Source organism: Symphalangus syndactylus, chromosome 3 (genome assembly GCF_028878055.3).
Source record: "Symphalangus syndactylus isolate Jambi chromosome 3, NHGRI_mSymSyn1-v2.1_pri, whole genome shotgun sequence".
Classification (NCBI taxonomy): Eukaryota; Metazoa; Chordata; class Mammalia; order Primates; family Hylobatidae; genus Symphalangus; species Symphalangus syndactylus.
The window spans coordinates 44618726-44642570 of record NC_072425.2 but is presented as its reverse complement, the minus strand read 5'-3'; the positions used below and the strand labels follow the sequence as shown (position 1 = coordinate 44642570).

At 38.9% G+C, this 23845-nt stretch overlaps 1 protein-coding gene across 10 annotated transcripts in view; it reads left to right on the top strand.

Annotated features, from left to right (window-relative positions):
- INVS (inversin) overlaps positions 1-23845 on the top strand; it is a 209583-nt gene that overhangs the window by 116509 nt on the left and 69229 nt on the right. For all 10 annotated transcript variants that reach the window (XM_063636163.1, XM_063636162.1, XM_063636166.1 and 7 more), the window contains 2 exons: positions 15037-15210; positions 18697-18864. In XM_063636163.1, coding sequence (XP_063492233.1) covers positions 15037-15210; positions 18697-18864 — 342 coding nt within the window. The remainder of the gene's footprint in view (positions 1-15036; positions 15211-18696; positions 18865-23845) is intronic.

Sequence of the window (23845 nt, the reverse complement as noted above, 5' to 3'; positions counted from 1 at the left end):
GAAGGGATTAATTTTCATAATAATCTAAATAAAATAGGCTATATTAGGAAGAGCACATGAAAAATCTGGCATTGGATAAGGAAGCCTCAGAGTCAAGAATACCTTTCCATAATTTCCTCTCATAGAGAAAAGCCTTTTTTTGACAGTAACATTTTCTCCTTTCATTTGTGCTGTTTGACTACGTGCCACTTGATAGCTCTGTCTATTCCTATGAAAACCAAGCTAGTGGATGGAGCCAAGTCTTGGAGAAGGCATTGGGGGGAAATATTAGAAGAGTTCAGCCACAGAGCAACTAAAGATGTTGCCTTTCCCTCAGTCAAATCCTCTTTGAGAGCCAGAACTATTTCAAGCCAGAGAGATGTTCTTGGCTGATGTATTGTCTGGCTGCTCTGCCAGATGGATGAACATCTTAAACTTGGAAAATAGCAAATAAAGCTCTTATTCTGTCTTTGGAGCACATTCTTAGCCTTTGCTGAGAGAATTGTCAAATAACTAAAAAATATATTTTTAAAGATTTGCTTAAGATGGCAGGTTAGTGATGTGGTTCTCATCATATTTGTTAAGTACTTAGAAATTTTAGCAATAAAACACAGAATTAAGCCTTGACAATCAGAAGTTTAAGTAAAGAGGAAGAATGTCAGTCAGTGGAAAAAGCAATGCAGATTTCATTTTATTTCTGTAGCTCAGTGAATTTATGTCTTTCATGAGTTGATTGTTGTAACTGTTTGCTTCCCTGTAAAATCACTTTAAAGACTAAGAAACCAGAGTACAAACAGACATCGAAATCAACTGAAATAAGAAAATTATCTAAGCATACAAGAAGGCATTCTCCTTTCTAATCCGTTTCTACTCCACATTTTATATGGCAGTGGTAGCTAACTCATGATTGCATTGTACTGAGTCATTTATGTGGATATTTGTATTATGTTTATATTTCAAGAAGGGTGTAGAGATTCATATTTCCAATTTATATTCTTTGATTTATGTCAGAAAATTAATGTCTTCTGAGAAAACAGTTGAGACAACTATTAATATAGATGCCTCATAAATCTATATCTTGAATCTAGCCATCTCTTCTAATCTTCAGGTCTGTATATATCTACCCCTCCCCCACAACCTTTTCTTTTTACTAGAACTCTCTGCATAGATTCCCTTCAGGTGCCTCAAACTCCACTTCAGAAAAAAAAAAAAAAAAAAAAAAAAAAACAGAAATCAAAAATTTTTATCCCTAACCCTATTTTTTTCTTCCATCTCTTCAGTTGTTGGTAACACCCTCTATCTGGTAGCCATTCAAGAATCTTCTTATGTATTTCACTGATCTGTTCCCTTATTTCCATTTAGCTCTCAACATTTCTATTGTGGATTGCTGTAATAACCTCCTTACTGCTCTGCTTGCCTAAAGATTTGTTCCCCTCAAATCAGTGCTTCACATAACCTCCAGTGTCTTTTCTAAAAACACAGATCCAGTCATGTCATTTCCTTCTTAAATCTTCTCTTTTTCCTGTCTTAGTTTGCTTGGGCTTCTATAACAAAAATACTTCAGACTGGATGGCTGGAACAACAGACATTTATTTCTCACAGTTCTGGAGGCTGCAGAGTCCAAGATCAAGGCACCAGCAGATTCTGTGTCTGGTGAGGGCCTGCTTCCTGGTTCATAGATGGCTGTCTTCTTGCTGTATCCTCACATGACAAAAGGCAGTGAAAGAGCTCTCTGAGGTCTCTTTTTAGGGGTACTAATCCCATTTATGAGCTCCATCCTCATGATGTAATCATCTTCCAAATGTCCCGTATCCTAATACCATGACATTGGTGTTGGAATTTCAACACATGAATTGGGGGGGATTGGGGATTGGGGGGACATATATTCAGTCTATAGCACTCCTTTTTACCAATATGATCAACTTTAGGCTCCTTATCATAACATATTAGACTATCCATTTTATAACCCCTGCTCACCTCTCTGATCTTACTTTTTACTTCCTCTTACAGTGCATTTCTTTTCTTTTTGCTTTTTTTTTAATTAGAGAAAGGGTTTCACTATGTGGCTCAGGCTGGTTTCTAACTCCTGGGCTCCAGTGATCTGCCCACCTCGGCCTCCCAAAGTGCTGGGATACAGGCATGAGCCACCATTCCTGGCCCTTACAATGCATTTCATATTACAATGATATTGAATTATTTGCAGAGTTTGAGATATGATTTTACCCTAAATATAAGCTAAGAAGTTAGTCTGTTACTGTTTCATGGATGCTGACAATAGATACGAGACTCTGGGGTCAGAGACAAAGTAGTTTATTACTCACAACACAGCAAAAAGAATGAGCACCACCTCTATGCTTCCCTTGCCCCCAGAGAACATGTGGAAGTTGCAGAGGCTGCACACAGTGGGTTTTCATCACAACTGAGGAACACCAAACTTCAGGAATCTACCACTTTTATAGTAAGCACTTAGTAAGCCCAGAGGAAGACATTACCTCATCTCTCCAGTTGCTTGTTGCAAACATAACCCTGAAAAATTACCTAAGTAAAGAGTGGCCAAGACTTTGCATTCTTAGCATACCCAGTAAGAACATTTAGGAATACTTCAGGCCCATGGTAGATTGACTCTTCCAACAACCCATCCCTCAGCCCAGCATTGTCTTGACATGAGTATGCCACTACATCAGCTACTCTTACTAATCTTACCAAGAGAGACTAGGACCATCACTTTAATTTGTCTCATACAGCACTTACTTAACAAGACTTCAAGTAGCGGGATAAAAACATCCTGTAATATTGGTATCAACTTTGTGCCTCAGTATCTTGGACTAAATCAACTGTGAATAAGCCCCAGAGGAGAAAGTAGATCTTACTTTATACAGCTAGGATGTAATCTAAGGCTGGTCTGTTATCTATTGTGACCCATGCAAGGGAGTTTGGACTGACATGCTAATCTTTGGCCTCATTGCAGGTAGTTACAGGAGGCGCTAGATTACAGGGGCCAAAAAGCAACCCCCAAACCCAAAGGTGGAATATACCATGGCCTACTCTTTCCTACATACAAACATATAGCCTAAAGAGGCTGAAATAAAGAGTCACTTTATTTCAGGATTTGTCATTAAACTTGGATCAACCATTACATTGATTTGTCTAAACCACATGGGCAATATCCCCAAGTAGTTGTTGCTTCAGTTGCCATGCATGGCATAATCCAAAGCTTCTCACATGTCAGAAGAAGCATATGGATTTGTGTACATCAGATTAAAATAAGGTTGTGCCAGTCCCTCTACTTCCATGTGTACAAGGGGGTCCACATTCAGGAGCTGTCATTGATGGTATCAAGCACAACAAAAGAATTAAGAACCACCAATGCCCATGTCAATTTTTCTGTTTCATAGCAAGCACATGGTCAGAGATGACACAGAAGCGGGTCAGATGGCTGGCCTCAGCTGCTGTTTGATTCAGGTAGCTAACTATATATTTGTTTTGCCAGGATGCACTTGTGGATCCAGAGGACAAAGAAAGTATTAATTGTCCTCCCCATCGCTGTACTTCCTGAGGTCTCATGTGTTCCTTTCCTAGGGGCTGAAGTTGTTGCTTTCCTTCTTTGGCCACAGAGTTAATGTGTCCCATTCCAGTAGATATAACTTTGCCTTTTCTCCAACCGTCCCCTACTTGTGCCCATAACTTATAGAAGGGTAAGTGCATATGGGACAAATTTAGAAACCTATTATGTCTTCCATTTTGGCCTATGTGGACCACTATAGAACGACTCAGTGAGCAGGGCACTCCATCAGATGGTCATTATGGATATTTATGATCTGGGACCATATCAGTTGAACAAAATGAATCCAGGTGGGTAAACCCGAATTAAGCTTGAATCTCTAAGCCCCCTTTTGGCTGGCTGCCACCCAAGGGATATATGAAACAAACCATCCTGAGATTGCTTTTGGGAAAAAGAAAGAAGCATGATAACCAGGGTTGGTCCAGGCAGAATCCCAAATTTTCAAAATAGATGTATATAATCCCCCGCTCCTTTTGTCCTGATTATTTCCCAGGAGGCTACAAGGATGAAATGAACCCTTTCTGAAGGTGGCCACAGTTAGTAAGTAAACTGCTTCATACAGGAGTGTGGACCAGGAGGAGGTAAGAGAGGTGGAGCCAGAAATCTTTTTGAGTTGATTTTCAAGAAGGCCATTCCAAGCTCTCAACAATTCCAGATACCTGAGGATAGTAGGGAGCATGGAATGTCCATTAAGTACCTAACTATTGGCTCACTGTTAGGCATTTCATGGTCAGACTATAGAAGGTCTAGGAACCCCAAAACATGGTCCTCAGTGCTATAGCTTGAATAGGCTAATCAGACTGGAGCAGCAACTCCATATGGTGGAGCAGCAACACCATAACCTGAAAAATATCTATGGTGGAAAGGCACGAGGTGAGCCCAAGAGGAGGTGACAGAGGTCCCTGCTGGGAAGGGGCAAGGGCAATCCTCCATGTAATGTGGACTCCTTTACCACAAGAAAAGGAGGCCAACTTGGCAAGATACATAAGTCTGGTATGCAGTGGTATCTTCTGCATGAAAAACATACCTTTTACTTTGTATCCAGTCTATTGCGGTGGGTTCATTGCCTTATCTAGTGCAGTGATGGATCCTAGTGGCAAATCCCAGTAACCAGGCAATACAGACTTGTTCAGTGACTTGATTTCAGTTGGTCTTATCAGAGAGCAGGCCCTTACTGTTACTGTGGGTATCTATGTGAGTGACCCAAAGTGATTGGCAGCCACAATTTGTTTCTAGTTTGTGGCCCCAAACAGGAATATCTTTAATTTACCAACTGTAGTCTTCCAATTGGCAGGCCAGGTGACTACAGTACTGTTAGCAGACCAAGAATCAGTAAAAATACGGCTAGTCTTTGGAAGTATTGCCTAAGGTAATGGTGATGGCTTTTCATTTCAGCCCATTGGGCTAAGTCATTACCACTCAGTCTCCTGGAGCTGTCATTGAGGTTGGACAGCTACTGCCCCCTACTGGACACCATCGGGTTTTAACTTAGCCAAAGCATCAGTAAACCAGGCCAAGGCATTTAAGGGACCATTAAGCCAGCAGCTTTGCTTCAGACAGTGGCCAACTGTATACCCAGTGCTTTGTCCTCAGTGTCAAATAAGTCAGGCTAAAGCAGGGATCAGATACATAGGACAGTTGACTCTGTCCTATTAGGCAAGGTTTTGCATTCACATTCACTTTTGAGCACTTGCTCACTCATGTCTCAACCAAATGAACTTCTAATGTTTTCAGTCCACCTAAAGTTCCATGTCAAATAGCAAGATCTTCATTGTTCTCTCCATTTATTTCTGTTTTGGAGATTTCTTGGTCCAGCAGCCACAACCACATGGTCTTTCAGCTTGCTGCCCTCATGGTCACGTACCATTCCTTCTTTTGCCTGCCCAGAGGAGGGTGAGCAAAAACAAAGGCACTATTTGGGTGGCTTGCTTTAATCCCACCTCTCACCATTCAGAATCATTAACAGAGAGAATATTGGGATCACTTGTCCCTTAACCTTGCCCACCACCTGGGCATGATCTCAGGGGATCTTCTCACCCTTGAACCTGAGGATACCTGAGAATGGGCCTTTAGGGTTCTTGTCCTTACTCTTCAAGAAAACTATGTCTCAGGCCGGGCGCGGTGGCTCATGCTTGTAATCCTAGCACTTTGGGAGGCCGAGGCGGGCAGATCACGAGGTCAGGAGATCGAGACCACGGTGAAACCCCGTCTCTACTAAAAATACAAAAAATTAGCCGGGCGTGGTGGCGGGCGCATGTAGTCCCAGCTACTCGGAGAGGCTGAGGCAGGAGAATGGCGTGAACCCGGGAGGCGGAGCTTGCAGTGAGCCGAGATTGCGCCACTGCACTCCAGTCTAGGCAACAGAGTGAGACTCCGTCTCAAAAATAAAATAAAATAAAATAAAATAAAAAAGAAAACTATGTCTCTCCAGCTGGGCGCAGTGGCTCATGCCTGTAATCCCAGAACTTTGAGAGGCCGAGGTCAGTAGATCACTTGAGGTCAGGAGTTCGTGACCAGCCTGGCCAACATGGTGAAACCCCGTCTCTACTAAAAATATAAAAATTAGCCAGGCGTGGGGGCACACACCTATAATCCCAGCTACTTGGGAGGCTGAGGCACAAGAATTGCTTGAACCCAGGAGGCAGAGGTTGCAGTGAGACGAGATCGCACCACTGCACTACAGCCTGGGCGACAGAGTGAGACTCTGTCTCAAAAAAAAAAAAAAAAAAAAAAAGAAAAGGAAAAGGAACAAAGAAAGGAAAACTATGTCTCTGTCAGTATCCTATCATCTTTTACTGTCTTGTCAGTTCTGGCATTTAATTAACCCTATTTACAAGGTAATAAGTTAGCTGCAGATGCTGGCAGAAGACACAAGACTCCCATCAGAGACAAAAAGCGTTATTACTAATGGCATAGCTAGGAGCTAGGAGTACTTATCTGTTTGCATCAGTTTCCCTCCCCTCCAAGGACCATGGGTGCAATATAGAGGACTCAGATGGGCCCAGCACACAGTGGGTTTGCATGACATCTGAAGAGTGCTAGATTTTGGGAATCTCCAGCTTTTAGTAAGTAGAGTAGTAAGCAAGCCTGCTTGTTCTTTGCCCTGGTGGGTGACATTACCTCATCACTCAAGATTGCTCACTGCAAATCCCACTCTGAAAAACAGTCCCAGTAAAGAGGAGTCAAGCTTTTGCATTCTTGGCATACCCAGTAAGTACATTCAGGGACATTCAAGGCCCAGGGCAGATTGCCTCTCCCAACACTATTGTGGTATTTCCAAAACTCATTTGTGTCTGCAGCCACTACAGAAAAGTTTGATATAATGAAATTACTGATATTTGTGACCTATGTACTTCCTAGAGATAGTAATTCTTTTTAAAAATTAATACAGTAAATGCCTTGAGAGTTTATAAATACATAATTATTTAGCTATCATTAGAATTAATAAATTATATTTCTATTTTTCCATTTCAATTTTAAGTAATATATTTTGGGTATATAATATAGTTAGGATTTAAAATGAACTATGACAGAGTACCTACTTTACATTTGTGTGTGCTATTATAAATATAGTTATCTTTCTAGGCCAAAATTATATACCAATTTGTAAATGAACAAAAAAAACATAGTGAACATTTATATATATAGTGAGCAATTGTTTTTCTCTCCAAACACAGTGACAGAAAATCTAAGCACTGGGGACAGAGAGAACAAGAATGCAAAGAAATTAATTGGAAAACATGTAGGTCCCAAAGTATTGGTTTTGGGAAAATATCTGGCCTCTTCAGTACTCCAGTGGGGAGAGGGGCCACTATAGGCAGTTTTAGTCAAGTCTTGGGCATTGAAGTCTGTTAAAGTAATTGTCTCAGCTGAAGAGGAAGCAAATAGCAAAGGCCCCAGGAAGACAGATATAGAAAATATGGTAGCCATTTTGGGAAAAAAATGTGGAGGTGGGATCCAGAATATTTTGAGGATCAGCTGCCAATTTTCTGTAAGTTAATAATAAAGGCACTGACTGGGAACAAACAGCAGTCCTGTAGAATATGATTTCAGAATAGGGTTCAGGAAGATGCCTCCTTCCTTTTCACTGATTAAAAGGTGGTCATATTTGTGCAAAAGGCAAGAAAATTCTTAGAATTTTGGAATATTCTTTGCCTCACTATGAGGCTACAGCTTTATAGGAAGCTGTTTATCTAGAGAAATGGCAGAAGCAGGACACCATCCAAGCCTCAGGTCAGGAAGCTACTCGCTCACTGTTAATAATTGTGACATCCCTAATATCACTGGAGACAGGGCTCCAGGAGATCCGTGAAAGAGCAGATTGTTATAATGGACCAGGAGCTGGGTGGAAGACGCTCTATGGGTCAATAAGGAGAAAAAAGGAAAACAAAGCAAACAAATGAAAAGCAAAAATGAACCTGCAGACAGAAATTTCAAAATATTTGAAGAAATCTAATGCTCATAAAGCAAACAATATTATTCAGAAAATGAATTCATTCCTAGTGGGAGAGCATAAACAAAGCAAAAAGATAAGCCACACAGAGAAGATATTTGCAAAACCAACCAAGAATTAGTATCCAGAATACATAAAGAACTCCTACAGATCAGTAAGAAAAAAACAAATAGCCAAGTTCAGAAATGAATTACAACACAATAAGGCTATTTACAAAAGAAACAAATATCCAACAAACATATAAAAACATTCCACCTCAACTCAGGAAATGCACATTAAAACACAATTGTAGGCCAGGCAGAGTGGTGCACGCCTGTAGCCCTGACTACTTGAGAGGCTGAGGTGGTAGGATCACTTGAGCCCAGGAGTTGAGTCCAGCCTCGGCAAGCTATAGCAAGACCCCTTCTATTAAAAAGCAGAACAAAAAACTATAACCGTCAGATTGGCAAAAATTAGCAAAACCAAGTGTGGTGAGGATGTGGAGAAACAGGAACTCATACATTACTGTTATGAATGTTAACTTGGAGTAGCTATTTTAGAGAGCAATCTCAATCCAGAAGTTTCAGAAATTCTTGTGTACTTACCAGGAGATATGTATGAGAATATGCATTAGAATATTGGGTAATCTTGAAAAATGAGAAACATGCTAAATATTCCTCTAGAGAAGAATAAATATATTATTTTCATATGACAGCATACTTATTCCAGTGAAAATGTATGAACCGAGGCAACTTGAATAAATCTAAAAAATACTACTTTGAGTAAAAAAATGACACGATTCATGCAAGACCATTTGTACAAAGATTGAAAACATGTAAAACAATACTATGTCATTTATGGATATATATATGTTTGTATGAAATAGAAGCATAAAAACATTCATTGGAATGAGAAACACCCAATTCAGGATAGTAGTCTCCAAAGACAGAGAGAAGGTAATGGAATTGGAGACACAAAGGAAGTATTAAGTTTATCTGTTAGGTTTTATTACTTAAAAATGAAAAATCCAAAGCAAAATATCAAAGTATTTTTCTTAAAGTCTCCATATCATTGTTATTACCATTAAATAGCTATATGCTTTTTTTTGAAAAGGAGTTCATCTTAAGAGACCTGGACAGACACAAATATAAAGTTAAAAATCACATTTTGGGCTAATTTGTTTCCCAGATTCATTTCAAGTGCTGTTCTCTGGGTCAGAGAATTTTCATTCTCTTTCACCCTTTTCATACATTTGGAGAAAATCTAAGTGTCATAATCTTTATGTGACAGATGAAAGAAGCTGTTGGTGTTAATTACAGGAAGATTTAGATGAAAATTATGACCACCTAATGAAAAACAAACAAAATTTATTCACTGTTTCAGAGATATTGGGAAATGTTTTCACATTTCAGAAGCATGATGGACCTGATCATAGCAGAGTAATGTCCTTTTAAATGACTAAATCAAGACCTTCCTGTAACTTCAGCTCCCTTACTTCTACTTACCTACCATCAGAGTTTTCTTAAGCATATATACTCTTTTGATCTATTATCTCCTTCGCTCTTGTACTATTTCCTACCCACTCCAAAATTATAAAAGCAGACCCTAAAACAAACAGTCCTCCCAACAGGATCAGTTTCTGTATAGCCCTAACAGGTTATACTAAATGATTAACTTCCAGGCCAGGCACAGTGGCTCACACCTGTAATCTCAACACTTTGGGAGGCCGAGGCAGGCGGATCACCTGAGGTCAGGAGTTTGAGACCAGCCTGGCCAACGGCGAAACCCTGATTTACCAGGCATGGTGGCAGGCACCTGTAATCTCAGCTATTCAGGAAGCTGAGGCAGGAGAATTGCTTGAACCCTGGAGGCAGAGGTTGCAGTGAGCTGAGATTGTGCTACTGCACTCTAGCTGGGCAACAGAGTGAGACTCTGTTCCAAAAAAAAAAAAAATAGATTAACTTCCAAATCCTCCAAAAAGTATTTGCATTATAAGAATATTCTCAAAAACATAAGAACTCCTCAGTTCAAGAAATATTGAGGAAGTATTTAGACTTTCTATAATGAGAAGGTTTTACAGGAAGCAAAGTATCCTATAACATGGGTCCGAAGGGTCACACAACCTTCAGAGGGTTGTCAAATTAGCTTGCTGCCTCAAACTAGTATCTTCCTCTGTTCCATTGATACTAGAAATATTCTCCTGATTTTAGCACTTAAAGTTCTCTGTCCCTTCTGCTCATTCCCAAAGATTGAATTTGCATACAATGGACAATTTTTTTTTTTTTTTTTTTTTTGAGACAGTGTCTTCTCTGATACCCAGGCCGGGGTGCAGTGGCACAATCATGGCTCACTGTAGTTTTGACCTCCTGGGCTGAAGTGATCCTCCCACCCCAGCCTCCCAAAGTGCTAGGATTACAGGTGTGAGCCACTGTGCCCCGCCAGTTGCTTGTTTAGGAGAACAAACAGGTTGGCTTTGGTCCAAGTAAATTATGTTGTTTCTAGTCCAGCCTTCATAGATAATATCTGATGGGTCTCTGTCATTTGAAATAGGAGATGCTGGCCTTATCATATAGCTGACTCCTCCCCAGGGTACCTGCTAAATTCCTATTGGCTATGCCTTTGTTGGTCCTATATCATATTATCTGTAGGCAGAATATAGATATCTTTCTCAGTGTAAAAAAAAATCAGACAAACCACTACTGTAATTCCCCATTATCCACAGTTTTGCTTTCTGTGATTTCATTTACTATGGTCAACCGTGGTCTAAAAATACTAAGGTATTTTGAGAAAGACCACATTCACATAACTTTTCATATAGTATATTATTATAATTGTTCTATTTTATTATTATTTATTGTTAATCTTTTACTGTGCCTAATTTATAAATTAAACTTTACCATAGATATGTGTGTATATGAAAAAAACAGTGTATATAGAGGGCTTGATGATATCTGCAGTTTCAGATATTCACTGGGGATCTTGGAATGCATCCCCAGGAGATAAAGGGGGACTACTCTATTTATAACATTCTAACTATTTTTACTTTTACCTTTTCCTAATCTTGGTTCTTAATCACTAGCTGAACTGTGTATACTACAATCAGATCTTTCTATCTGCATGCCTTTATCATGGGCCATTCTTGGTTCTATCTGACCATCTATGTTTTGTTGAATACTACACACTGGAAAACTATTTATAATAATAGCAAACATCTACTGAGCATTTGCTTTGTTTACTGTTCTAAGAACTTTTACAAATATCATTTGTCTTATTTCATATGCATAATAATTTCAGGTACCATTATTACCCCTGTTTTATATATGAGAAAATAGAGGCACAGGAGGATAATTTAATCTGTGAAAATTTTTGATGATACTTCTGTGAGAAACAAAGATGAAATTATGTCAAAGAGCTTTGTAATACATAAAGCAAAGTACAAGCATTGTACTGTTATCTACTTCATAACAAGGCTCAATGAATATTTGTTGAATGAATGAATGAGTAAATATCATTACTGGGTTGCACTGTGTCTTGTGAGGGTAGAGTCCTCAGAATAATGTAAAGTGTAAATATGCCAAGCACTGTGTCTATAGCTCAGTAGTTACCCCCACCAACATATACTAGTTTCCTTCTTCTCCTTCCCTTTTCCTCTAATTTCCAATCAAAATGACTGTCTGATTGAATATCTTTAAAAGGTCATGATGAATTATTCTGTAATATTTGAAATGTTATGTTCAGAAAGGTCAAACTTTATTTTTCGGTATGAAGTGTCACACAGATTTGTTTTTCCTGGGCACATTTTTTTTTTTTTTTTTTCCCAAAGAAAAGATGGCAAGAAATTTAGAGCAGGGTGCCCTCTTGAGGACATTTTAGCATGTCCCTTCTCAAGAACTGACCTCAAATGAAATGACAAGTCCAGATAAATGATGTACACTATTAATGAAGCTCAGAAAAATGAAACATTAAAAAGTAAGAATAACCAAATACCAGGTATTTGAGAATTAAGATTCTTAACTGTTATGATCTAATATAGCAACTGTAAATAAGAATTTTTATCATTTATTTATTTTTAATTTTTTTTTTTTTGAGACAGTCTCACTCTGTCACCCAGGCTGGAGTACAGTGGTGCAATCTCAGCTCACTGGAACCTCCGCTTCCTGGGTTCAAGGATTTTCATGCCTCACCCTCCCGAGTAGCTGGAACCACAGGCTTGCACCACCACAACCGGCTGATTTTTTTTTTTTTTTGTATTTTTAGTAGAGATAGAGTTTCACTATATTGACCAGCCTGGTCTTGAACTCCTGACCTCAAGTGATCTGCCCGTCTCGGCCACCCAAAGTGCTAGAATTACAGGCATGAGCCACCACTCCCAGGCTTGTAAATAAGAATTTTAAAATGAAAACAAAAACCTCTAGAAGATATTTCATTTCTTCTTATTTACTCATTTCTTCAAGTAATATTTATTAGGCACCTATTCTGTGCCAGGAACTATGCTGAGCACAGGGATCAATAAAACATGGTCTCTGCTTTCACAGAGCTTACAGTTTGTGAGGGAGCTCACACTGAAGAGAAATAAACAAATATATATGTAATTACAAACTGAGAAAAGTACTATGAAGGAAATGAATAGGTACTAGAATAAAGAATAACAAGTAAGTTCTATTTAGGGTCGCCAAGGGAAGCCTCTCTGAGAGGAAATATCCAGCAGAGTCTCTTGGCTTTTCCACCTATTCCAAGTCTTCCCATCTAATACAGACAGTCTACAGATCCTCTTTCCTAGCCATGGTCTTTCTTATCTTATCTCTGCCCCTGTGGTGGAGTGAGTCAATCCTATCTCTGCCCCTGTGGGCAAGCAGTTAGTTCTCATTCGTCCTTCTGCACCTCACTGTCACTCTAGTAACCTTGCCTTACAGCAGGGATGTCCAATCTTTTGGCTTCCCTGGGCCACGTTGGAAGAAGAAGAATTGTCTTTGGCCACACATAAAATACACTAGCACTAACAATAACTGATGAGCAAAAATTAAAAAAAAAAAACAGGAAAAAAATCTCGTAATGTTTTAAGAAAGTTTAAGAATTTTGTTGGGCCACATTCAAAGCCATCCTGGGCCACATGCAAGCCGGGTGCTGCAGTTTGGACAAGCTTGCTGTAGAGCTGCACAATCTTCACAGTAGGTGGTCTGCTTGATTAAAAAATGTCTTCCTTGCTAATATTGATAGTCCCTCATAGGAGAACATCAATGCATTATCATGCTAAAAGGGCCCACTTCTAACAAGATTAAGGATGACCAATGGACAAATAATCCTGCCTGCCATTATCCTCTGAATAAGGAGAGATAAATAGGCACAAAGTAGGCTGAGAACTTGATCAGGCAATACTGTTTGGTCACACTGACCTTGAAATATCTGAGGTACCAAGCACATAGAAACCTCCAACTGGAAGTAAAAATGAGGAAGTAGATCTGAGAAAAGAGCCCAGAAGAACAATTTTTAGAGTCTTATTTTGTTCAAAGCTCCCATGTTACACAGACTTACTATGTAATGGTTGGTCTGGCTCATTAACACTCTTGCTGTGGCCCTTGTAGCTAAGCTTCTTTCTCTTTTTTTTTTGAGACAAGAGTCCCACTCTGTCACCCAGGCTAGAGTGCAGTGGTGCGATCTCGGCTCACTGCAACCTCCGCCTCCCGGGTTCAAGCAATTCTCTGCCTCAGCCTCCTGAGTAGCTGGGATTACAGGCGCCTGCCACCATGCCTGGGTAATTTTTGTTTTTTTAGTAGAGATGGGGTTTCACCATGTTGGCCAGGCTGGTCTTGAACTCCTGACCTCGTGATCCACCCACCTCAGCCTCCCAAAGTGCTGGGATTACAGGCATGAGCCACCACACCCGGCCTGCTTCTTTCTTGAGGTGGGTTGATTCTACCAGACTGGAGGACTTAACTGACGTGGAGAGTACTGCCTGCAAGTGGGTGGGCCTACCATGACTTCTGAGTTGGCATTTAGGTGACCGTTTGAGTCTGGGATCCAAACTTTGTTGTTGTTGTTTTTTTTTTTTTTTTTGAGACGGAGTCTCGCTCTGTTGCCCAGGCTGGAGTGCAGTGGCGCGATCTCTGCTTACTGCAAGCTCTGCCTCCCGGGTTCACGCCATTCTCCTGCCTCAGCCTCCTGAGTAACTGGGACTACAGGCGCCCACCACCATGCCCGGCTAATTTTTTGTATTTTCCTAGAGATGGGGTTTCACCGTGTTGGCCATCCTGGCCTCATGATCTGCCCACCTCGGCCTCCCAAAGTGCTGGCACTACAGGCGTGAGCCACCACACCCAGACCTGGGATCCAAACTTTGAATAAGCTGCCTCTACCTTAGTTGTATGCATAAATAGCTTTCTTTAAGAAAACTAATCATCCCTCCCTTATTAACCAGAGGGCCCTAAACAAAACATTTAACTTCTTTGAATCTCAGTTTCCTCACCTGTAAATTGGGATTTAACGTCTCTGCTTATTTTGCATTATTGTACTTTGAGTATAAATAATACGTACTATGTTGGTCAAAATGTGCTGAAACTAATACACCTACACATTGCTGCTGTTAGATAGCAATTTGGAAAATACACCAAACACTGTAAAATGTGCAAACGTCTTTGACCCAACAATTTGGTTCCTGATAATTTATTCTTGTGAAAAAATTAAGAAAAAAATGTGAAAAAAGATGTACATTGAAGTATTTTCTACAAAAGAAAATATTAGAAACATTCTAGATATCTAACAATAATAGACTGGTTAAATAAAACATGTTGCTTTTATTTGCAATAAAATATTGACCAGCTACTATGTAAAGTACATTCATGTAGAAAGTTCTTGAAGGAAACATGAAAAAATAAAACAAACATGAAAAAATAAATAAAACAATTGATATCTCAGTATAGTGGAATTACAAGCATTTTTCTTTATTAATTTCTCTGAATGTTATTACTCTAGGAGAATAATTAACATACTTAAAACATTTTAAAATTAAAAAAATTTTTGACCCCATAGTACATTTTTTTCTTATCATCTCTTGTTTTTTATTTAGGGAAATTATCGTTTCATGAAACTCTTACTTACACGCAGAGCAAACTGGATGCAAAAGGATCTGGAAGAGATGACTCCTTTGCACTTGACCACCCGGCACAGGAGCCCTAAGTGTTTGGCACTTCTGCTGAAGTTTATGGCACCAGGAGAAGTGGATACACAGGATAAAAACAAGGTAATGGATACTCAAAATCAAAGACTAATAAGACCAGAAAGCAAATGCTTCCTTTTATGATGTGAAATTTCAAGGAAGAAGGCCTAAGTTACCACATATATGTATGGTAGAACAATTCCAAATCTCCATACATCTCAGGGAAGTATTTCACTTAAATTCTGTCATTTTATCCTCTCAGCAACCATGTGTGTTAGGTAGTATCATCTTCTTTTTACAGATGGAAAAACTGAAGCTCAGGAAGATTAAAAGTTTGCCCAAGATGCAAGTGGCAGAACTAGAATTCAAATCTAGTCCTGTTGGCCGGGCGCATTGGCTCATGCCTGTAATCCCAGCACTTTGGGAGGCCGAGGCAAGTGGATCACCTGAGGTCAGGAGTTCAAGACCAGCCTGGCCAACATAGTGAACCCTCATCTCTACTAAAACTACAAAAATTAGCCGGGCATGTTGGCGTGCGCTTGTAATCCCAGCTACTTGGGAAGCTGAGGCATGAGAATCACTTGAACCTGGGAGGCAGAGGTTTCAGTGAGCCCAGATAGCGCCACTGAACTCCAGCCTGGGTGACAGAGTGAGACTGTCTCAAAAAACAAAACAACAACAACAACAACAACAAAATCAGTCCTGTCTTAACTCCAAAACCCAATATTTGACAGGGAGTCATAATAGTCACTATAGGTGGTTAGACTCATGATGGCCAAATGCCCATGGCAATGTCCTAAATGCTTAGTGGTTTAGTGGCCTACACTTTGGTATCAGACTTCCTGGGTTTCAACCCAGAATCCACTACTTAACTTGTTCTGTGTCCTTGGGCAAATTGCTTAACTCCTCTGTGCCTCAATTTTTGTATGTATGGAAAAAGGGTAATAGGATTACTGTTAGGTTCAGCATAGTATTACATTTCAGTAAATAGAATCAGAACAAGTATAACATAGGAAAAGAAAGGAATTACATGTTGTTTATTGAAGATGCGGTTATAGGTAATTAGTAAGTGCCATTATACTTGTGGCTTTTTAAAAATCTGCAGTTGTTAGTAAGCAAAAGTAATAAATTAAATAGTGAGTGTTCATATTAAATGCCTGTAGGTACACCTTGAAGGAATACCGTGTATGTCAGTTTCTAAAGTTTTTAATGTGACAGATGAGCTTGGTTCCTGCTCATTAAATTATCTAATTGTAGATTGGATTGCTGACAATGCTACTCATGAGGGCTAATATATATTTAAACAGTTCCTACATTTTTTCTTAGTAATTCTCCTAATAGGGAAGCCAGTCTTATAGAATTATGTTGATAAGAACAGCAGAAGAGATTTTAAAGCAACTTCAACAAGTTCAAGATGATCATTTTTAACTTTTATCTGAAATAAAGTGTGAACATTGTCAAAATCAAAATGGAGTTGTTGCTGTTTAAAACAACAACAAAACCTGACAGAGCCAGGGAAGGCCATGAAGAGAGGATTCTTGTGCTTGTAAGCCTGATTTAAAAAAAAAAAAAATCACAGACTGTGCAAAAACCACAGCCTTGCACAAAGGCCATCATAACCTTACACAAAAATTACTTCTTCAAAGACATTTGCCCAGCAACTGCCTGCCCAACCTTTTCTTTGTTATCGATCTTTGTAGCCAAGGATCATCATTTGAAAACAATTATGTAATCCTCCTCATTTTTCTTTTAAAAACTTTTGTCTTCCTTTACTTGAGTACACATAGTTTAGCAATGCCCTACTACCAGATACCAAATAAACACTATTTTCTTTCTTTCTTTCTTTCTTTCTTTCTTTCTTTCTTTCTTTCTTTCTTTCTTTCTTTCTTTCTTTCTTTTTTTTTTTTTATTTTTTTGAGACAGAGTCTCACTGTATCGCCCAGGCTGGCATGCAGTGGTGTGATCTTGGCTCACTGAAATCTCCACCTCCTAGGTTCAAGCGATTCTCATGCTTCAGCCTCCCAAGTAGCTGGGATTACAGGCGTGTGCCACCGGGCCTGACTAATTTTTGTATTTTTAGTAGAGATGGGGTTTCACCATGTTGACCAGGCTGGTCTCAAACTCCTGACCTCAAGTGATCCACCTGCCTCGATCTCCCAAAGTGCTGGGATTACAGGCATGAGCCACTGCACCCAGCCAAACATTATTTTCTTTTAGAGAGACTCTGTTATTTAGGTTGACTAAAGCAAGTGCTGCTGTGTTTTCAAAATGTATCTTTTTATCAATAACTGGGTCTAATAATTTATCATCTAAAATTATAGTTAAATTAAAATTTATCTTCTGATATATGGAATGGGTTCCAGATGCATGAATTTCCTATGCATGGATTTTTTTATAGATATTAAAATTCAAAACATCCTATCAAGTTCTTAAGGTCCTTGGTGATAACCAGATGTGCATTATCAAGATCATCACTTACTTTGTTGATGATTATTTATAAATGACTGGGCCGCTTTCTCTTTCTCAGTGTTATCAGTACTGGATGAACTAAATAACTGTCATGACTAAGAGGTCAGATGCTGGAGTCAGACTGCCTGGGTTAAAATCTCAGTTTAGCCACTTACTTCCTTTATGTCCCTGAGCAGATTACTTAGGTTCCATGTGCTGTTTCCTCATCAATCACATGCAAATTTAAAAACATACTTGTCTCCCAGAGATAGTAAGATCACTGCATGCGGTTAAGTAGACAATAGTCTCTCTTGTTCAAAGGAAATATATTCCAACACCCCCAATGGACACTTGAAACTGTGGATAGTGTCAAACCCAATTCCCGTCAATAGGAACACATTTCTGTTCATGTCTTCCACCCACAAATTTAGTACTTTTTCCATCTTAACTAAGCACTTATTAGGCACTATGGCCATAATTTTTGCAGTTTGGTATTCAACAGCAAAGCCAGCATGAGTTTCTTCTTCCTTCTTTACAGTTTCACAGATAGATTTGTTCTTACCATAGAGCTTAGCAAACTCAACAAACAATTTTTTCTTATTAAGTTGAGAGCTTTCACCTTTTCACTTAAAGGAAACACTTTATAGCTGCTCTTTGGCTTATCTGAATCATCAGTATCAATAATTTTGAGCTTTGGGGCCATTAAGTAAAAGAAGGATGACTTGAACACAAGCACTGTGAATCCAATATCGTGACAATGAATGGGATAACTGAGTTGGCTGCTGGGTGACTAACTGGCAGGGAATGTCTACAGTGGGGATATGCTGAACAAAGGAAGGATTTGTGTCCCAGGTAGGATGGGGTGGGATGAAGCACTATTTCATCATGTTATTTAGAATGGCACACAATTTAAAACTTATGAATTGTTTATTTCTGGAATATTCTGTTTAATATTTTTAGACTTCGGTTGAACACAGAGACCTGAAATCATGAAAAGTGAAACCAAAGATACAGGGCAACTACTGTATAAAACTCTTATAACAGCGCCTGTCCCACAATAAAAGATTGGGGAAAGTTAGTTGTTGTTACTGTTGTTATTTTGAGAACCTCTCGATTTTGCAGCAAACAGCTCTGCATTGGAGTGCCTACTACAATAACCCTGAGCATGTGAAGCTGCTCATCAAGCATGATTCTAACATTGGGATTCCTGATGTTGAAGGCAAGATCCCACTTCACTGGGCAGCCAACCATAAAGATCCAAGTGCTGTTCACACAGTGAGATGCATTCTGGTGAGTTGAATGGTACTGCTAGACCTGAATGGCCTTTTTAAGAAATTTTTTTATTGTGATACAAAAGTGTGTATTTGACATACAAGCAAATTATTAAGCAAAAGAATACAACAGACATATGGACTCATCCCCCAAGAAGTAGAACATTTCAGTACCACTATTTAAGACCACACAGAGGTTTCCTATGTCCCAGTTTTTAAATGCATTCATTCTCCTATGCCGTGCTCATTCCTGTACCCCAGCAACTACTTCCCTGAACCCTGAATTTATATTTATTTCCTTACTTTGTTTCATACTTGTTTTTATTAAACAGTGAATAGATATAAGTATCAGTAAAATACATGTAAAGTATAAATAATAATGAAACAACAAATACTCATATACTCACTATCAAGTTTAAGAAAAAGCATATTACCATTACCTTTGAAGTCCTCCGAGTGGAGTACCTCTCAGTCTCATTCTATTCTCTCCTTTCACAGAGGCAACAACTGTCTTCAGTCTTGTGTTTATCATTCCCTTGATTTCCATTACCACATTTATTTGTATCCTTAAACAATATATTGCTCAGTTTTTAAAGTTTTTGAATTTGATATACAAGGAATTATATTGCATGTTTTTGTTTTTGTTTTGTTTTGTTTTTTGCAATACCCTTTTTCTTGCTCAACCTTCTGCTGGTGATTTTTTTTGAGACAGAGTCTTGCTCTGTCACCCAGGTTGGAGTACAGTGGCATGATCTCAGCTCACTGCAGACTCCACCTCCCAGGTTTAAGCAATTTGCCTGCCTCAGCATCCCAGGTGGCTGGGACTGCAGGCATGCGCCACCATGCCTGGCTAATTTCTGTATTTTTAGTAAAGACCAGGTTTCACCATGTTGGCAAGGATGGTCTTGACCTCTTGACCTTGTGATCCACCTGCCTCGGCCTCCCAAAGTGCTGGGATTAGAGGCGTGAGCCACCATGTCTGACCACTGGTGATTTTATCTATGTTGCTCCATGTAGCCATGATGTATTAATTCTTACTGCTATATAGGATTCCATCTTATGAATAAGCCACACAGTATTCATTCTGTTATTGACAGATACTTTGACTGTTTCCAGTTTCTTGTTATTTACAAACAGGGCTGCGTTGACATTTTTGAACATATCTAGGATATAAATTTAACTGGTTGTTATAGGTGTATAGGAATGCAGTTGATATTTTTGATCATTGATTACATATCTAATTCGCTAAACTCCTTATTTGTTTTGAATATTTATCAGTAGATTCTTTGAGATTTTCTAATCCCTCTGTCCCAGCTTCTAACTTACATGCTATGATAGTCCAATAGTTAGTCATATTTGTTTTTAGCACACAAATTAGACTTTAAAGTATTATTTTTTAATCGTTTTTTACAACATCTGATACTAAAAGTATTATTATTTTGTATATGCAATGCTTAGCTCTGCATTTTTTTGTATCTCAAATTTTCCTTCTAAAGTTATTTTACATCCTGAAATATAGTTCTTATATTCTTTTTTTTATTATTATACTCTAAGTTATGGGATACAGGTGCAAAACGTTCAGGTTTGTTACTTAGGTATACATGTGCCATGGTGGTTTGCTGCACCCATCAACCTGTCATCTACATTAAGTATTTCTGCTAATGCTATGCCTCCCCTTGCCCTCCACCCCACAACAGGCCCTGATGTGTGATGTTCCCCTCCCTGTGTCCATGTGTTCTCATTGTTCAACTCCTACTTATGAGTGAGAACATGCAGTGTTTGGTTTTCTTTTCTTGTGTTAATTTTCTGAGAATGATGGTTTCCAGCTTCATCCATGTCCCTGCAAAGAACATGAACTCATTCTTTTTTATGGCTGCATAGTATTCCATGGTGTATATGTGCCACATTTTCTATTTTTTTATTTATTTTATTTATTTTTATTATTATACTTTAAGTTTTAGGGTACATGTGCACAATGTGCAGGTTTGTTACATATGTATACATGTGCCATGTTGGTGTGCTGCACCCATTAACTCATCATTTAACATTAGTTATATCTCCTAATGCTATCCCTCCCCCATCCCCCAACCCCACAAAAGGCCCTGGTGTGTGATGTTCCCCTTCCTGTGTCCATGTGTTCTCATTGTTCAATTCCCACCTATGAGTGAGAACATGCGGTGTTTGGTTTTTTGTCCTTGCGATAGTTTGCTGAGAATGATGGTTTCCAGCTTCATCCATGTCCCTACAAAGGACATGAACTCATCATTTTTTATGGCTGCGTAGTATTCCATGGTGTATATGTGCCACATTTTCTTAATCCAGTCTATCATTGTTGGACATTTGGGTTGGTTCCAAGTCTTTGCTATTGTGAATAGTGCCACAATAAACGTATGCGCGCATGTGTCTTTACAGCAGCATGATTTATAATCCTTTGGGTATATACCCAGTAATGGGATGGCTGGGTCAAATGGTATTTTTAGTTCAAGATCCCTGAGGAATCGCCACACTGACTTCCATAATGGTTGAACTAGTTTACAGTCCCACTTTCATAGTGTAAAAGTGTTCCTATTTCTCCACACCCTCTCCAGCACCTGTTGTTTCCTGACTTTTTAATGATTGCCATTCTAACTGGTGTGAGATGGTATCTCATTGTGGTTTTGATTTGCATTTCTCTGAGGGCCAGTGATGATGAGCATTTTTGCATGTGTCTTTTGGCTGCATAAATCTCTTCTTTTGAGAAGTGTCTGTTCATGTCCTTTGTCCACTTTTTGATGGGGTTGTTTGATTTTTTCTTGTAAATTTGTTTGAGTTCATTGTAGATTCTGGATATTAGCCCTTTGTCAGATGAGTAGATTGCAAAAATGTTCTCCCATTCTGTAGGTTGCCTGTTCACTCTAATGGTAGTTTCTTTTGCTGTGCAGAAGCTCTTGAGTTTAATTAGATCGTATTTCTCAATTTTGCCTTTTGTTGACATTGCTTTTGGTGTTTTAGACATGAAGTCCTTGCCCATGCCTATGTCCTGAATGGTATTGTCTAGGTTTTCTTCTAGGGTTTTTATGGTTTTAGGTCTAACATGTAAGTCTTTAATCCATCTTGAATTAATTTTTGTATAAGGTGTAAGGAAGGGATCCAGTTTCAGCTTTCTGGATATGACTAGCCAGTTTTCCCAGCACCATTTATTAAATAGGGAATCCTTTCCCCATTTCTTGTTTTTGTCTGGTTTGTCAAAGATCAGATAGTTGTAGATATGTGGCATTATTTCTGAGGGCTCTGTTCTGTTCCATTGGTCTATATCTCTGTTGTGGTACCAGTACCATGCTGTTTTGGTTACTGTAGCCTTGTAGTATAGTTTGAAGTCAGGTAGCATGATGCCTCCAGCTTTGTTCTTTTGGCTTAGGATTATCTTGGCAATGCAGGCTCTTTTTTGGTTCCATATGAACTTTAAAGTAGTTTTTTCCAATTCTGTGAAGAAAGTCATTGGTAGCTTGATGGGGATGGCATTGAATCTATAAATTACCTTGGGCAGTATGGCCATTTTCACAATATTGATTCTTCTTACCCATGAGCATGGAATGTTCTTCCATTTGTTTGTATCCTCTTTTATTTCATTGAGCAGTGGTTTATAGTTCTCCTTGAAGAGGTCCTTCACATCCCTTGTAAGTTGGATTCCTAGGTATTTTATTCTCTTTGAAGCAATTGTGAATGGGAGTTCACTCATGATTTGGCTCTCTGTTTGTCTGTTATTGGTGTATAAGAATGCTTGTGATTTTTGTACATTGATTTTGTATCCTGAGACTTTGCTGAAGTTGCCTATCAGCTTAAGGAGATTTTGGGCTGAGACAATGGGGTTTTCTAGATATACAGTCATGTCATCTGCAAACAGGGACAATTTGACTTCCTCTTTTCCTAATTGAATACCCTTTATTTCCTTCTCCTGCCTGATTTCCCTGGCCAGAACTTCCAACACTATGTTGAATAGGAGTGGTGAGGGAGGGCATCCCTGTCTTGTGCCAGTTTTCAAAGGGAATGCTTCCAGTTTTTGCCCATTCAGTATGATATTGGCTGTGGGTTTGTCATAGATAGCTCTTATTATTTTGAGATACATCCCATCAATACCTAATTTATTGAGAGTTTTTAGCATGAAGCATTGTTGAATTTTGTCAAAGGCCTTCTCTGCATCTATTGAGATAATCATGTGGTTTTTGTCATTGGTTCTGTTTATATGCTGGATTACGTTTATTGATTTGCGTATGTTGAACCAGCCTTGCATCCCAGGGATAAAGCCTGTTTTATCATGGTGGATAAGCTTTTTGATATGCTACTGGATTCAGTTTGCCAGTATTTTCTTGAGGATTTTTGCATCGATGTTCATCAGGGATATTGGTCTAAAATTCTCTTTTTTTGTTGTGTCTCTGCCAGGCTTTGGTATCAGAATAATGCTGGCCTCATAAAATGAGTTAGGGAGGATTCCCTCTTTTTCTATTGATTGGAATAGTTTCAGAAGGAATGGTACCAGCTCCTCCTTCTACTTCTGGTAGAATTCGGTTGTGAATCCATCTGGTCCTGGACTTTTTTTGGTTGGTAAGCTATTTATTATTGCCTCAATTTCAGAGCCTATTATTGGTCTATTCAGAGATTCAACTTCTTCCTGGTTTAGTCTTGGGAGGGTGTATGTGTCGAGGAATTTATCCATTTCTTCTAGATTTTCTAGTTTATTTGTGTAGAGGTGTTTATAGTATTCTCTGATGGTAGTCTGTATTTCTGTGGGATCAGTGGTTATATCCCCTTTATCATTTTTTATGTGTCTGTTTTTTTCTTTTCTCTTTCCTTCTTTATTAGTCTGGCTAGTGGTCTATTTTGTTAGTCTTTTCAAAAAACCAGCTCCTGGATTCACTGATTTTTTTGAAGGGTTTTTCGTGTTTCTGTCTCCTTCAGTACTGCTCTGATCTTAGTTATCTCTTGTCTTCTGTTAGGTTTTTAATTTGTTTGCTCTTGATTCT